This window comes from Podarcis cretensis (assembly GCF_951804945.1).
Source record: "Podarcis cretensis genome assembly, chromosome: 9".
Classification (NCBI taxonomy): Eukaryota; Metazoa; Chordata; class Lepidosauria; order Squamata; family Lacertidae; genus Podarcis; species Podarcis cretensis.
Window position 1 is genome coordinate 49,337,045 of NC_137178.1, and position 14,235 is coordinate 49,351,279.

At 40.9% G+C, this 14,235-nt stretch overlaps 1 protein-coding gene and 1 long non-coding RNA gene across 5 annotated transcripts in view; one reads left to right on the top strand and one right to left on the bottom strand.

Moving 5' to 3' along the window:
• The window catches only part of LOC307224558, a 34,550-nt gene extending 24,587 nt beyond the window's left edge, over positions 1 to 9,963 (top strand). For both annotated transcript variants that reach the window (XR_013842649.1, XR_013842650.1), the window contains 2 exons: positions 6,846 to 6,928; positions 9,892 to 9,963. This is a non-coding gene — a long non-coding RNA (uncharacterized lncRNA). The remainder of the gene's footprint in view (positions 1 to 6,845; positions 6,929 to 9,891) is intronic.
• ASB5 (ankyrin repeat and SOCS box containing 5) overlaps positions 1 to 14,152 on the bottom strand; it is a 31,582-nt gene extending 17,430 nt beyond the window's left edge. Inside the window, exons 1-2 of one of the 3 annotated variants that reach the window (XM_079991437.1) lie at positions 14,136 to 14,152; positions 9,307 to 9,600 (exon numbers count right to left, since the gene is read on the bottom strand). In XM_079991437.1, coding sequence (XP_079847563.1) covers positions 9,307 to 9,502 — 196 coding nt within the window. In that variant the 5' untranslated portion in view covers positions 9,503 to 9,600; positions 14,136 to 14,152. Of the gene's footprint in view, positions 1 to 653; positions 1,034 to 9,306; positions 9,630 to 14,135 lie in introns of those variants that run through there. The other 2 variants (XM_079991436.1, XM_079991438.1) reach the window with 2 other exon arrangements.
• Between the last annotated feature and the right edge of the window lie 83 nt (positions 14,153 to 14,235).

The window sequence follows — 14,235 nt, forward strand, 5'->3', positions numbered from 1 at the left end:
GCTGGAACCAATTCTCTAATAAATGAATCTATATATTTCAATAATGATTCCAAAGTGGAACTGAAATAAACTGATACTCAGGTGGAGGGGACCCAAGTTTATTGATTTTTGGTAGCATATAAATGACAGGAACTTATAACAAATTCCACAGCTCCTTTCATAGTTATTGTAAACTTATTTTGTATGCATCACAGTGCTTCTGAATGCAGGTGCACACAGACAGATGATATAATATTAACTAATATCTGCAGTATTTGCATGTCACATGTAGTTCTTCCAAGGTCTCCTGCCTTGTTTGCCTCCCCATGTATATTTACAATTTACATATAAGGTCACTCCAGCCCTTCAGATCTGTAAACAGTCCCTGGTACTTAGCAACACTGGCATTTGGTTTGCTGTATATTGAATGTGACTTCAACATCTGCAAAAGCATACCTCAGACAAAACATGCTGTAGCTAATTTCACACTAAAAGAAAACTAGATTAGAGCTGTGTCTATCTTTCTATTATAATGCAATAACACAAATTAATATTTACATTGAAATATTTAATTTAGGAAAACAGTCACGATATAAAATTGATGTTGCAAAAATGGTTCACATTAGAAAATTCTGGAGCCTCCATCGGCTTGTTGAAATGATCGCTGTACTGACCTTGACTGGTGAGAATACCCCAGCTAGCTTTTCGTTTCGCAGAACACTCCCCTATGCATTCTAGGCTTCTCTTTGAGAGATTCTGTTTAGTGCAGCTCCTCTGAACCGCAGTGTTTGTGGACATGATTTTAACGTTCTCTTCCCTCCTGCCAAAGCCTGCGTGTCATTAATGCAGATGCTCTTCCCTCTGGAATGTCCACAAAGTGCTAACTGCTATCGGCCCTCCTTGTCATTTTCTCACAAGCTGTCTGGTTGTACTTGCAGTAAAATAGCTACTACACCATCCTGCAATATTTACTAGCAGGACGGGCAGCTAGAGTGAGGGAAGGAAAGGATTGCATTGGCATGTTCTATTTATAAAACAAGAAAGAATCAGCTTAGCTGCAGCCTGGGTCTGTTTACACGAGTTAAAATGGAAGAGGGTGTTTGATTCCTCCCCCTCGCTTACACTTGTCCTAGAAAGAAAGACTTCCCTGGTTATATTGGTTCTCCATTTGTAAAGAGGGGGAAAGGGGCACAGTGGGGATCTGTCACCCAGAAATGTTTTGGAAGCAAGCTAACAATTGTAAAGCATTTTGCAAATTAAGTTATAAAGCAATTTTTGGCCATTTTGCAATGGGCAGAGTATTTTCAAGTTTCTACTGCAAAACTGAAATATTAATATTGTAATGGGCAAGGTTATTGAGCAGGTGATTGTAACCAGCTCTAGGTGCTTTTGGAGGAAACAGATTTTCTAGATCCTTCAATCGGGGTTTCAGCCCAGTTTCAGCACAGAAACTGCTTTGGTCACCGTATATGATAATCACTGCTGGGAGAGAGACAGGGGAAATGTGTCCCTATTAATTTTTCTCCACCTCTCAGTGGCTTTTCATACCATTGACCATGTTATCCTTGTGGAGTTGCTGTCTGAGTTAGGGGTGAGTACCACCGCTTTGCGGTGGTTCTGGTCCTACTTGGATGGTCGTTTCCAGAGAGTGATGCTTGGGGAGTGCTCCTCAGCTCTGAGGAGCCTTCAATGTGGGGTTCCTCGGGTTCAATTTTATCCCCTATGCTGTTCAACATCTACATGAAACCGCTAAGTAAGCTTATCAGGTGTGTTGGAGTACGTAGTCAGCAATATCCTGGTGACACGTAGCTCTATTTCTCCTTTCCATCTGCAGGTGTGGCAGTGGAGGTGCTGGACCTTTTCTTGCCTTGGTAATGGACTGGATGAAAGCCAACAAACTGAAGCTCAATCCAGATAACACTGAGGCACTGTCAGTGGGCAGTTCCCTAGACTGGATGGAAAGGAGGTTGCATGCTCTAGATGGGGTTACACTCCCTCTGAAGGAGTGAAGCTCCTGGATCCTTTGCTGTCTTTTGAGGTTCAGGTGGCCTCAGTGGCACAGAGCTTAAGAAGGTGGCCCACTTGTGACCCTATCTGAACTGGGATAGCCTAACTTCTGTCATCTATGCTCTGGTAACCTCTAAGTTATAACGCATATATGTGGAGCTGCCTCTGAAGATTCTTCAGAAACTTCAGCTGGTGCAGAATTTGGTGGTCAGGTTGCTGATTAATATTTTGGCCTTTTAAACATGTTGGGGGGCGTTATTGGTTTGCTTTTATTTTTGTTTTATTATGTATTTCATGTTCTCTTTTTGGGTTGTGAACCACCCTGGGATCTTCAGATGAAGGGCAGTATACACATTTAATAAATAATAATAACATTGTGAGATATAATAATGTTATTTATACTCTGCTCATCTGGCTAGGTTTCTCCAGCCACAATTTATGGGGGAAAGGACTAAGCATTAGTAACAGTTGTAAAGAGCTATTAAACTACCTTCTCATGCATTGACCCAAACAGGAGCATAAACTGTAAACGTTAGTAAACCAGAGCAAATACTCTTTTGGCATGGCACTAAATAACCTCCTTGTAGTGCTGGAAGAAAATCTTCATGAACAAGCAAACAGAAGAGACTAATCTGGGATAAAGTTACAACACAGATTAACCAGAGTAATGATCTTATTACAGTAGTGGTATCCCCAGTAAAAGAAGCTACTTATCTTGTGGTCCTGTTTAACTAACTTAAGCTTTTCTAGGTGCCAATGCATTTATGATTCCGGCCATAAATATTAGCAAATCTAGTGTTGTCTACACAGGATAGATTAAGGTGGGGAGTGGGACAATTGCACCTGGGGGCCAAATCGCAGATCTTGAACCTTTACATCAGGCATAGGCAAACTCGGCCCTCCAGATGTTTTGGGGACTACAACACCCACCACCCCTGACGACTGGTCCTTTTAGCTAGGGATGTTGGGAATTGTAGTCCCAAAACATCTGGAGGGCCGAGTTTGCCTATGCCTGCTTTACATTTTCTCCCCTTTCTGGCCCCTCTCTCAGCCCCCCTTTTCTCTGGCCTCATTCTCATTGCTGCTTTTTTCAACCAGATTTTTTTTTAATGACATATTTTATTCATTCATTTTAAATTCTGCATACGCGTGCAGGAACATGCTTATTCTGGGAGATAGAAAAGCTGAAAGTATTTGATGAGAAAGGTGTTCAAAAGTCCACTTACCTTTTCTGGTGGGCGGCATTGTGGCCAGGCATCGGGCTCCGCAGTGATCCGGCTGGGGGCAGAGATTGGCCCCTTCATTGTCACTGCCCACCAGCGCTGGGTGGGGCTCTGCCCAGGGGCAGCCCCGCTGATGAATCAGTGTTAGCTGTGGGCGTGGCCACAGGAAATTTAAATCGCAGCACGGCCAGGGGCCATTCAAGTCCTAGGCCTCCCCCTATTGGTGCTTTATCCTTAGCTGGTCTCCCGGCAGATGGGCAGGAGTCAATATATAGTCTGGCTTCATCCAATGCCTAAGCCAAACCACTCACATCTATAACTGATAAAGCTGTGGCCTATTCCAACCCATAAACCAAAATCCACTTGTCTGTGTGGGAACTGCGGGTCATGGGGCCTTGGCACACAATCAATGATATGGCTTATGCCATACTTTGAACCACTCTCCTTCCCTATTGTGAGTGGTGGTGAGTGTCAGGTTGATTGTTTTACTACTCATTCGCTATGGATTTTATTGGGGAGGGGGAGGATAAAAATGATGGACAGTAAAGGCCAGAAGGAACAACTGGGCTAGCCCATTCAGCTTCACTGAACCAGTCAACCTCTTGCCACATGCCTGCTCTCTGTCTTAGTTGGATGGTTTAGCAGATCCAGCTCCTATCTTTAGCAGATCCAGCTCCTATCTTAGCACACAGATCCTCAGACCTCCTACATGAATGAAAGGAGCCATCTCACATAACTACTGCTGAACAAAGCAACAACAGCTACCAGATACAGACTATGGGGAAGTGTGCGTGTGTGTGTGTGTGTACATGTACGTGTGAAAGAGAGATTATGGTCTGTCTGTGAGACAGAATGGATGAATGAGCATATATGAAAGGGAGGGTGCAAACCTGCATAGATTTTGAGTTCTTTGCCATAATCTGAAAAAAGACCAGAAAGTATCTCAGCTTCTGTGTTTTCTAGAAGGCAATTAATTAATTTTTAATAATTTGTTGCATGCAAGTGCATTGTGGGTGCGGTTTAATGTGAACATTAGATTCATCTGCTTGAGTTATAAATGGAATTTTAGTTTTTCCTTTGTGACACCGTTGGAATCTGGATTGTGTAAGAATGATATGTGATGATGGCTTGATATCATGGATGAATGTATTGTTTGGTGGCAGGGAACAAGTAAACACATGGGACAGGTCTATACCTAGATTACACAGTGTTTTCACTTGTCTTCTGCCCATGAGTACAGGGCTCTACCCCAGCTACTGTCCTTTGAGACTGCCAGCAGGAATGGGATTTGCATATTGCCAAAAAGAGGATATATCACCTGAAAAAGGACAATAGTAAATATTTGCTTGTGTTTTTCATATGCTAATTTGTATTTATAGATGCAGATTCAGAATTATTTAATATAATTTAAAAAGAAATACAATTCATCTCACTATAGTGAGAAAGACTGACTAGGTGGCCTGTCTGTTCAGTCTGCTGTCCAGGTGCTAATTGTTGATAGGGAACTTCAGGGTTCCCGCTTTCCCTTATGGTTATTTAATGTTAAACTGGTCTTGGACCAGAAAACCTTCCGAGAGAAGACTGCCCTCTGTAAAGTATGGCACATAGCTGCTTTACCTGTCAGGCTTTGCCCCTAGGACCCTCCCAGGTACTAAAGCATTATCTTTCAGGAATTGATGGCCCTAGACACTACGTGGTCAGAAGGCCTTGACCCTCTATGCAGCATATGCAATAGAATCCATGCCTACAAAAATGCCCAGTAAGTCAGAGTAAGGAAGGGAGAAAGCAGCCCTGCATGAATACTACATTAGGGATGCACATATTAAGAGATTTTATGGCTTTATCCACAAGTTCAAGATCTTGACAAGGGAAAGTCCACTTCAAATGGGGAAAGTGGTAACCCCAACCATCCATATGAATGCAACTAACTCATTATACCTCAACAAATCTCTTTTTTAAAATATATTTTTATTGAAATTTTCAGTTATACATTTTCCACCATTAAATACCCACCATTATAATAATACATTCGTTGACTTCTCTTCTTCTCTTTCCATGGTTCTTTTCTTTTCATGGTTAATTTTCCCATTATTACTGCATATTCTGTTACAACCATTACAACCATTTAATTCTATCCCACTTTTCATATTACCTCATCTTTTTATACTGTTGAATTTACCTTAATCCTGCTAGTGTTTTCACTTGTTTACAGTTATTTCCCAAATATTCTACCAAGATTTTCCATTCCTCTTTGTAGACTCGATCTTCTTGTTCTCTTATTCTGCTGGTTAGGTATGCTAACCCTTATATTCCAACATTTTAAGTTGCCATTCCTCCTTCTTAGGGACCTCTCCCACCCTCCATTTTTGGGCTAACAAAATCTGAGCTGCTGTAGTTGCATACATAATTCCCCCCCCACCCCCCCCACCCCGACTTCTGGGAACCTCCATGTGCACCATTCCTAAAAGGAATGCTTCTGGGTTTGGGGGGGATGTTATTTTAAACCATTTTTTCAACTCATTATAATATCTCAACAAATCTCTGCGTATTAATCATTTGGTGGACATGTTTTTTTAAGAAAAGAGCTCATGTAAAACCACAGTGCTCAACTGTTAACTACACAGCTTAAGAAAAATAAAATGCTAAATCCTGCTGTTTTTATATGTTGGGTACCGTGTGCCATATTCCTTTCATGACCACTAGAGCTCTATTATACCTAGAAAGCTAGGATGTTCCTATATAGTTTTTATTAATAGAACTATGATCTATCTGGAATGTGAGCTGAGAAAACATCTTGTACTATTTTTCCTCGCCCAACAACTGTTGTTGAGTGACATTATCAGTTGCAATTGTTAAACAGGGTAGTAGGAAAACATTACTTATCATTCCTAACTGTATGAATGCCATCAACCTCTTCAGATAACACATCAAGAAATATGAGCTTCTATGGAATTTCCAGAGCTTATGGGGACAATTCATAGGTATGACTAAAAGAGGAGATGGGTGATGTAGGTTGCAACCCTGTGTACAATTACCTGGGTATAAGTCTTATTGAACTCAATGAGGTTTACTTCTGTGCAAATCAACCTTTGCTTAGGAAGGGGGAGGCGGGTCCCTGCCATTAACCCACAATTTCTTGTGTGGGTTTATGTCACAGTAATTATACATTACTCAGAAGTAACCCCTGCTAAATTCCATGGGGATGGCTCCTTTGATACATTCACATAAGGTCATTGTTGTGGAGAGTCATCAGCCACTGTATTATGGGAGTTTTATCTCCACTCTGCACAAAAGGTATATATTTTGACATGCAATAGTAAATGACCATTTTGCGCATGTTCAAAGCACATATGACCATGCACATGTGCACCGCCATGAACCTGGAAGTGGCAGGAAAAGTGTGCGTAATGGGGTAGGCTTAAACACGCTCTGCCACCACGCATGATGATCTGGAATACAAGCTCTGTGCAAATCAGGGATTGCCTATATCTGCAGACCCCCAACTCCCAACCTAGGGAGTCATTCTAGGAGAATGCCCAGTGCAGAGGTTCCCCATGCATGTACCAGAAAGAGGAAAATAACATAATACTTTTCCCCTTACCACGCAAATCATAATATCTATAATCTTAATTGCAGCTGGAGTGTTGTTTGGAAGAACTGCACTTAGATCCTTGCAACAATTCAATCAACTTAACCTCTTTTGTGTCCAAAGCAATGTTGTAAGTATTGCCTAAAATAAGGATGATTCATTCTGTTGAGGGTGTATTTTGAACCACAAGGGAGACAGAAACCTTCAGAATAACCTGGGGGAAAATTCCTTCCTGATTTGATAATGCTGTTGGGAATGTATCTAACTTCTAGCCATTCATTTCTATCAAAGGAAATACTCTTAGCACTTTAACACATACCCATCCCATCTAATTTCCTAATGCTAGTTGTTGCTATATTTTATGTCTAGAATCTCTTCCAGTCGCTCCAAGCGAGTGTTTTTGGAATGATTCCCATGAAGACATGCTTTAGAATTAGCCATTGTGTCAGCCATTCCCATAGGCTGGCACTGGAAAATGCTTTTCCATAAAACTAAACTTGGAAGACCAGCTTCCATACAATATGTACTCTTAATAGGATGTGTTTCAGAAGCACTCCATTGGAAGCAAACATGTGGCAATGTCACCTCAGAGAAAGAGAAAATACTCAATTACAGGGAAATGAAGTATAATATATCTCATTATATAGTATCCCATCTGCATTCAGCTCAGTTTTAAAACAGTATGAGGCTTATGTTCTCGGTTGTTGTTTTTCTGATATCTTACTTATTTGATAATTACACTGTTTTATGATATACGACACCTTAAAATCTGATATGATGAAGGGTGGTATAAAAATGTTTTAAATAAATCGGAAACTTTCTTCAAATCTCTAGCTGTCATTTCCTGTTAAGAGCATTTTTAAGCATTTGATATTTAAATCGACTTATATTTACATTAGTTTATATTGCAAACCTATTTTTAGTAGTACATTGCATTTAAATACATTGCAATAACAATATTTATACATGGAACAAATATAAGAGAGGCTCATGGATGTATTAGTGTCATGGATGGAGACATTCTGCACCCCCTGCATATACTCATGAGGAAATACACCACATTGAAAATTAACTTCTTTCTTCAAACATAGTATTTGGGTCCATGATAGCTGGGACAACAACCTGTGAATTGGCATTAAACGATTCCCAATTGATAATTAAATATCGCAAGCAGTTTGTAGGGAGGAGGCAGTTGCAGGCACTGGCAGAGGAAGAGTAGTGTGGGGGGAGCGCACCACCCCCGGCAGCGCGATCCCGGTGGGGTGCCATAGTGGCTGCCCTCCCCGCCTGCACTGGGCACCACGCCCCCGCAGGCAGTGTGCCACGCCCCTGGGATGCGCACCAGCCCCGCCCCCACCTGCTCTCCGCCCCCTGGTGCCGGAGCATGAAGCTCCGCCACTGGTTGCAGGATTGTGTTAACAATTTGCTGGGTCAAGGGATGCCAAATGATTACTTCAGGCCTTGCCGCCAGATAAGAATCCTTCCTGGACTTGGACAATCCTTGGCACCAGCAACACCTCTGGCCCCTGCAATATCATGGGCAGAACTCGAAATCTTTAAACCTGGCTGCACCAAAGAATCAAGTGATCATAAATCTCACAATGTAAAATCCTTTACCCATTTGTTTAGAATTGATGGCCTCCTTTGACACACATACTTCTGGGATTTTGAGTATAAAGAACTCAAAGCTGGCTAACAACACACAAATGCTGCAGTGCAGCCGCCGCTTACACATATAGACCGCAATTGCATATTACTTAGGAGAGAATTGCTGAATGCTGAGGCCTAAGAAAAGCAAGCTCTTTATATGTTTAGCTTGTGACATATATATACTTTTTTGAACACATTTTCAAAAAATATCACATCTTCATAATATAAATGTTTGAAATTTTATAAACCAGATGAAAAATGGATTTTACTACTATCCAAAAATATTAAGAATCAGGTTCCACTCTATATTATAGTTTTGCATTAAAAGTTGGATAGTGTTCTGGCACAAAAAATCTTGGTAAACAAGGAGCTGTAGTTACCCTATGCAAGCATTATGAATGTCAGCCAGTACTTTGTAGGCATTTTCCTTCCTCCATTTGATAAAAACAGAACCAGAGCAAATGAAGATTAATTTCACAATTTTAATTTACTATTTTAACATTTTACTCATGTTAGATTGAATCTGCTTTAAAGGTAATCATAAAACAGCCTATAGCTCAGTTGGTAGAACATGAAACTTTTAATCTCAGGGTAATGGGTTCAAGCCTCATGTTGGGCGACAGATTCCTGCATTGCAAGGGCTGGACTAGACAACTCTCATGGTCCCTTCCAACTTTACAATTCTGATTCTATGAAATACTATTCAGTGTGAAAATAAAGTGGGAAAATCTGGTCAGTAACAGGTTGCCTAAAGATTATGGAAAATTACAGATTAGTTTGCTTAAAGAAAAGACTTTTTATAAGTTAGCAGCTCAATAACAAGAAATGACAAAGGTGATAAAGGAAACAAAAGCGTACCTTGTTCTTGAGGAAGTCCATAAAACTCAGCAGCTATTCTTGCTGCTTCTTTACGGTTCCCTTTTACAATATAGAAATGGCTGAGTATTGCGAGGCTGATTTTCACAAAAAGCTTAAAGCAGAAAAGTGAAAGTATCGTGAAGTAGACATTGGATAGTTGTTGGGCAAAAGGACGATTTTCCTCTACGACAGTCATTGCTGCACAAGAGGCTTTGTCAGTGTTTAGATACAGCTCCGAAATATGTCGGTAAGATAGTATGGCTCCAGCCAGACACTCCTAGGGAACAGCTGGTGCTGAGGAAAGAAAATATCAGCTGGTCATGATGCTTGCAGCTCAAAATATGGGGATTATTTATACTGTACATAGCACTGAGTTCACTTGAGCTCCTGCTAGTGTGATGGTATTTCAGCTGGAGAAGAACACATATAAACAGTTTCAAACACTTTGAATATGACACTCCATACTAAAACAGTAGCTTCGTTCCACAGCTCACATATCTATTGTGTATAATCACATCAGTTTTACATCTGAAGAATAGTTGTCAAACGGTATGATTTACAACTTGTTCTTGTTTTACTCCACAGTTTTAACCACCTGCTGTCAATCTGAAAGAAGATTGTCACCCTCCCTCAAAACATGATAAACACACATACACACTTTTGTTGGATCTTTTATTATAGTGATGTTCTTACATTTTCTCAACATATTTATTTTAAAAGGATGAGTTCTGTTTAATTAGAATGAAATGGAAAGCCAAGCCAGGAAAAAGGGCTTGGTGTGTTAACTAGGCTGTGCCTAGGACAGGGAAGAAAGGGAAGAAAGCTGATGCAATTTTGGATACATTTGTCTATGCCTGTTATAATGAATGTTGTTTAACAATTTGGATGTATGTTTAAACACCAATGGCTTTGCTTGAAATACCATTTAATATGAGCTTGTGCAACTAAGGCTGTGTTTCAGATTTCTACTAATGTACACATTCTCAAATACTAATATGGTCTTGAAAGCAAAGGTGTCATCAAGTTCTTAAAACACTTGGGACACAAACACATGATACAAATTTGTATATGCAAATATATATATATGCAAATTTAAGCAGACTTTCAAAGAGAAAGCTGCCCTGCAGGGAAATTGATTGTTTTGGGGTTTTTGTTTTAAAAAAGGGTATTGAGAAACTAAGGTGTGATGCAAAAGACTAGACTCTCTCCACAACCAGGTCACCCCTGTTTAAAAGAAACAGAGTCATGTTTGCCTGATAGCTGTTCCAACTTTCTAGGGTTTGAAGCTTTGGGGTTTAGACAGGATGGCCCTGGCAAGCACAGTATCTCCTTTGTTAGGGATATTACAGATAAATGGCCTAGGAAGTAACTGGAGAATCATTTGGATTCTGTGCAAGAAATAGCCAGCTTGTGAAGACAAACTATGGTTTGGGGGGAAACAGAGATACTGTACCCAATTTCTTGGACTCTGAATTAACAGCATTTTGTGGTGCTGGTGTATCCTTAAAGATCTGATGTGGAAACAGTGAACTCAGATTCTCTGTTGGAATGTTTAAGCTGTACCTCCACCTACCTTCAACCTGTATATTTGTGTAAAAAAACACAAAAAGCCCACTCTCAAACATAAAATGCCAATAACTCTGCAGTTGCCTTCTAAATCTTGGTAAGTGCTGTGCTCCTACACCTCAGTGCTTGGAGAAGTGGAGTGTGCAACACTAATGTGAGCCTGTCCTCTTCAGTAGTGTGCGCAGAAGTAGTATTGCTTGTTTAAAAGCTTTAGGAAAGATAAATAATATTCCGTGCTTGAGTAATCTACAACCACTGACCCCAGAGAGAGCCTTTCATATCTCTTTCTCCAGGAATTGCATCTAGGGTGAGCCACTTCAGAGCCGCAGAGGTGGGTGGCAGCTTCAGTGCCTTTGTGATATCGCCAGCCAGTACACCAGTCTATCTCTTATCTGACAGCTGTTTGCAGAATTCCATCCCAAAGCAGTAGCTGTGACAGGCATGCCGCTGTTGCCAGATCACAAGGGGAAGTAACCAACAGAGCTTACCTACATATGGTGAAGCAAAAGGCACTCTGAGATATGCAAGGTCACAGGGAGAACAAACACGGGCTAATTATGCTACCCATTCTCAAAACATCCCACCTGGCCTGTTTACAACACTTGAGATTAACAGTGAGAAGTCAAGGAAAACGAAACGGGGAAACAATCGTGCATGGAAAGGCTCTAGGCAGAAGGAAAAAACTGCCACATGAACTAGTCACGAGGTTAGAAATGTCTGGCAGCACAAAACAAACACAAAGCCCAGCACAGCTGCTGCTTGGTAACATGATTGGCAGTGCATGAGCGGGAAAAGGAGTGCATGAGAGGGAAAACGTTCTCCAAGACTGGGTCAGGGAAGAGCCAGCCTCCAGCGAAGGAGTCGCTACAGACAAAACGGCAGGTAAAAAGGCTGTTGGAGATCCAACTTTTGGAGAGAGAGATCCAACTTTTGAGCTTATGAGGAAAGGCCACTAAATAATGGAGGAGAGGAGGCCTAATTTGGCTTGGCTTCTGATGGCCCTAGGGAGGAGAGAGGCAGTGTGATAACCTCAGGGGCAGTAGGCTCTCTACTTTTGCTCACTCAGGTACACCTCTCAAGGGTGCACAGGTGGGTGGGTGTTGCCATCAGAGTCTATGAGGCAGTTGGCTAAGGATAAGGGGAGCATCAATGAAGCTTATGAAGATGTTTCCTAGCAGATCTGGCCTATCAGAAAAGTGGGAGGAGTTATGTGGGATGCAAGAGAGTGGACCAAAAGCTGGTTGGGCCATGCAGGAGCCAGGTGAATGGCTTCAGTGCCATTCAAAACCCTTCATGTTTTCCTAGGGTTCCTGGATTCAAACTAGGGATGTCTTGTATGTGAAACGTAAACAAAGCCATGTTGCAACAAGCCATGCTCCTCCTACAGACTCTGTGCCCCCCCCCCCATGCTTGTCTGATGCTACTGGAGCTGAATGGCAAAGAAACTGATCTGTGATGTTTCAGCATGGGTTTGAGTCTTAGATCCTTCCTCTCTTTTGCCACTGACTTTCCCTTTCTGTCAGCTTAGCAAAAGAAATGTTAAAAATGACGACCAATTCTAACAGTTCAGATGAAGCATTTACTTAATAAATGGTGGCAAGTTAATAAATAAAATATTACTACAAAAAGAACACAAATAGTCCTAATTAAGAAGCCAAGCCAACATACATAAAATAGTAATAATAGGTGGTAAATAACCATTAAAGTTGTCAAGAAAAAAACAAATAAATCCATAAACAATTACTTAAGGAAGAAAAACACGCATTATTTAAGAAATTATACACAGCTCAGGATCATCTTAATTTGTGGAAACTCGATGATCACATATTCTCTTAAACAGAAAGGTGAACATCTCATCTTCCACTATTTACTATTTCAAAATTATTGCATACTGCCCATTCAGATCTCTGCCTCTTTTGCCTGCCATGTTGTTAACATAAAATCCAGGGGATTTTGCTATCCTTGATGTACGTTCTCTTAAATGGGAGCTATTTCCCCTGCCTCTGCTTTTTGCATAAAGAATCATTACTGGTTGCTAATATGATATAGATGAGCCATTTCCCTGTATCTTTAGGAGCCACATATTGCAGATAAGTTAGTAAAAATATTCTAGGATCTAATTTAATTCAGTGGAATTTTTAACCTCACCTCTTTGAAAAGTTCCTCCTCCAAACCAAATTACTTTGAAACTTGTAATTAAAACAAAACCCAAACCCGCTTGATTTTCAGCATGGGGAGCTGGTGTTTAAAGCAAACAGATTTTGCACTGGCTTATTAAACTAGTTCCTGCTTTTCTTAGATCCTAGCCATGATGTCAAAAATATTGAATTAAAACACACACTCCCCAGCCCCCAAGTGAGAGCTTTCAGGCACCATGAAGGAACTGACCCACAAGCCTTGTCACTTGAAGAGCTTGTTAAGGGGTAAGGCACTGCATTGCATTTCCGTGTGTAGAAGCTCGACTTCCCTCCATACAGATCAGTTCATAGGTGGATTGGAAAAGCTGCTTTTTTAGCAGACAGCCGTCAGGAGGCACTCGCTCCCTGCGGCGACTAGCAGCGGGTTATATAGAAGAGGAGAAAACCATAAGGGAGTTTAGACTGTTCCTTTGCCTGCAGACCGGATTTCCTGGCTATTTTTGACAGCTTGACTATTTACCTTCAGTGGTAACAAGGCAGTTGCTCATAAGGCAGCAACAAGGGAGATGTTCCGGTTTTTTTCGGTGCAGTGATTTGGGAGCAACGCGCGTCCTCCTCTAGAAGGAAGGACTAAGTTTACGTTTCTCCAACGTCAAGTCTTCTGTGGGTTATTTTATTTTAAAGAAGAGTTTTAAAAATGCCCTTCAAAATGTCCATTGCTCATTGCCCCCCTCCCTGAAGATGGGGTAGCTGAGAGCTATAGTGAGAGTTTACTATAGTCCGCTCTCATGGTGCTGATTAGGACTCATTATCACCTTGCCACAATTTATTCAACTTCGGAGTAGCTGCAAGTGGGTGGATTGTACCATAATAATAATAATAATAATAATAATAATAATAATAAAAAATAATAATAAAAAATAATAATTATGAAAGTGATTTATATCACAATCCTGTATCACAGCTCAGTACATTCTCATGGGAGCAAACCTCACAATCTCCACAGTGCAGGCGGTGGCGGAAGTTAATAATGACTTAAATAACTCTCTAAGAAAAGTTTGTTTTAAAAACCGATTGTCTTTTTTTTTTTTTAAAGCAATCTTTATTAGCGAAATGAAACCTCACCAGCAAAGGTTTCCATCGCGGTACTACACAGATGAGGCATGTCATCAAGATGCAGGCAGAACGATTACAGTACAAAACAAGATATGCAGATAAGCTAATG